The following is a 2,605-nucleotide window of genomic DNA, read 5'->3' on the forward strand; positions in this document are numbered from 1 at the left end:
TTGGACATTACTTCAAATCAGATCAAGCAGGGCCTTGTGTTTGTATATGAAACTTGGGGCAAGAAATCTTCGGAATCAAGCGTTGCCGTGTGTATATGGAACTTCCTTCCAGCGATAATCGGATAATACAATATTTGGGTAGTAGGTGAAAAGAAATTATTTTATTTTAAGACAAGACTTTACCCACTTAGAAATGAGGTATAAATCAGTTGGATGCAAAACGTCCACGTACATCAAATCGTAGTAGCTGTATCTGCTCCATCCCAATAATGCTCCTCACATATGATAAATAAATGCAACCTGTCCTTAAGGGTGAAATTACTGATTGTACAGTCTTACGGGCAATACACCCATCTGTACTTGCATAAACTATCTTAGCAGCCAGATTTTTATCCGGAACAAACAATCTCAGCACCAAGAATTTATGTTCTGTCGCTTTCACTAATAAAGAATTATGTGAGCTTATAAATCGTCCACGTACGCACCTGTGCTGTAATATATATCCATATCGGTGCTCAATTCTTGGTACGAAGAGGACTCAGACTTTGTGCTTGCAGGGAAGAAAAAATCAAAATGGCATCTCAACTGAAGGTGGGTTACTCAGAGACTGAGAATAAGTCCGGCGGAGATAATGCGCATAGAGTTAATAGCAGTTTCTTTGTAGTGGATCTCATCTTCAGACTGCTGGCAATCGGCTGCACATTTTCTGCTGCAATCGTTATGGGAACGAACAAGCAGATGGTGATGCTTCCCATCGTTGGGCCATGGCCTGCCAAATACCAAAATTCGCCTGCCTTCGTGTATGTGGGTAGGAGTATATTAGATCAGCTCAGTTATCATCCCTGTGTTTTTTTGTCAATCTCGAAAATTTTAAACACTCGTTTTCTATAAATGAAACAATTTAAACTTATAATTTCAAAAAAAATTAAAATATCCCCCAACAAATATAAAATATAAAATCATTTCAAACTCATTATTATTAAATATTTAAATTTCTAAGTTGTTACATGTTGACATCTTCCCTATGATATGTTGTTTTGCAGGTTCTTTGTAGTGGCGAATGCAGTTGCCTGCTGTTACACACTCATTTCATTCATCTTATCAATAGCCGGCAAATTTGCGTCCTCTACACTGTCAACCTTTCTTCTCTCTGTCACCGATTTGGTAATGCATTTCTCCTTTTATTTGCTATGAAGGCTGCGTTATAAATGTTGTTCAAATCTCGAATTGAATTTCATAATTGTGTGCAGGTGATGGTGGCGCTGGTATCGGCGGGGGTGTCTGCAGCGGCCGCCATTGCTTACGTTGGGTACAAGGGAAATTCTCACACTCAGTGGGGAAAACTCTGCGGTATATATGATCGCTTCTGCCACCACGGAGTTGGTGCTCTAGTTGTTTCATTCGTCAGTCTCATCATCTTTATGGCACTTAGTGTCATGTCTATTTACAGTTTATACAGACGTACGAGCTCGGGTCGTTGACGGTATCAAAGGAGTGATAGCGTTTGGTTTTGTAAATTGATGACGACCCCTGCGACGTTTTTAAGGGTAGGCTGTGCAGAGGCGGCAATTAATGGGCGGTAACCGTATATGCCCATCGGGACTACATCCCAACTATTCCCATTAACGGCCTCCCAGCAAGTTGGATAGTTGTTGCTGCCGTATAGCTAGACTTTTAATTACGTTGCATTGATAGAATATCTGCTCGGTTTCGGTGGGCTGTGGAGCTCAATTTCGAACCCACAGTCAAACCAAGATCACAATAACTCTGGTCAATAAATTTAATAATATTTTGGATTATGAAGTTCGATGCTGAATTGAATGATGAATCGTTGGTGGCATTCATAGTTGTGGTTAGATGTTTAAATTGAGAATATATATTATATTTTATATGGCAGAATTTTTACGTTAGGGAAAGTTAGAAATAGAGATAAGGGTTGCCTGATGACGATGGTTTTTTCATATAATTAATAATCATAATGAAACGAAGTTTTGATATCGAAATTTTAAAAAATTAATAATTTTGAAATATATATATTTTTTATTTTTTTAGATTAAATATTAATATAATATTTAAAATTTATATATATAAAATATTTTCAAATTTATATACTAATGTGTAATGTGTATTATAAGGCTTAACAATATTTCAAATTTCAAAGGGTATGCTAATAAATGCTTATGGGAAAAAGTCACAACACATTTATCTTTGGTTGGGAGTTTATTCATATTGTCCATGATGTAAATAGTTATAATTTCATGTTGAGTAGATTTTTGGCACACTTTTAAGAAAGTATTTTTATCGAATGGTTTATTCATATTGTCCATGATGTAAATAGTTATAATTTCATGTTGAGTAGATTTTTGGCACACTTTTAAGAAGGTATCTTTATCGAATGGGGGCTAGAAATCTAAAATGTTATCCATTGAATTAGATATAGGATTATATTTGTCTAGATGGGAAGGTAAATATAGTTTGAGCTTCTAGGAATTAATTATTGGAGAATACCTTATTGCATAGGAAGCTTTGGGTTGAATGAAATTTCATGAACCTATTGTAGAATCCGTGAGCTATTTTTTTTTTAATATATTTTTTCCTTATACTA

General features: G+C 35.6%; 1 protein-coding gene across 1 annotated transcript; it reads left to right on the forward strand.

Moving 5' to 3' along the window:
* Window positions 1-512: 512 nt before the first annotated feature.
* Window positions 513-1,807, forward strand: LOC149202796 (CASP-like protein 1U1). The gene is made up of 3 exons (XM_089400048.1): window positions 513-800; window positions 1,044-1,164; window positions 1,251-1,807. The coding sequence occupies exons 1-3, from the start codon at window positions 574-576 to the stop codon at window positions 1,479-1,481; spliced, it is 579 nt and encodes a 192-aa protein (XP_089256174.1). The 5' UTR covers window positions 513-573; the 3' UTR covers window positions 1,482-1,807.
* The last annotated feature ends 798 nt before the right edge of the window (window positions 1,808-2,605 follow it).

This window comes from Pinus tabuliformis, chromosome 2_1 (genome assembly GCF_031772625.1).
Source record: "Pinus tabuliformis cultivar Carrire ecotype Pingquan chromosome 2_1, CPIR1, whole genome shotgun sequence".
NCBI lineage: Eukaryota > Viridiplantae > Streptophyta > Pinopsida > Pinales > Pinaceae > Pinus > Pinus tabuliformis.

What these genes read in the sequence shown, in the direction of transcription:
- LOC149202796 (XM_089400048.1), top strand. Translation starts at nt 574, where the DNA reads ATGGCATCTCAACTGAAGGTGGGTTACTCAGAGACTGAGAATAAGTCC. An exon ending in CAAAATTCGCCTGCCTTCGT is followed by an intron (nt 801 to 1,043) that starts GTATGTGGGTAG and finishes GTTGTTTTGCAG; the next exon opens with GTTCTTTGTAGTGGCGAATG. An exon ending in TTCTCTCTGTCACCGATTTG is followed by an intron (nt 1,165 to 1,250) that starts GTAATGCATTTC and finishes AATTGTGTGCAG; the next exon opens with GTGATGGTGGCGCTGGTATC.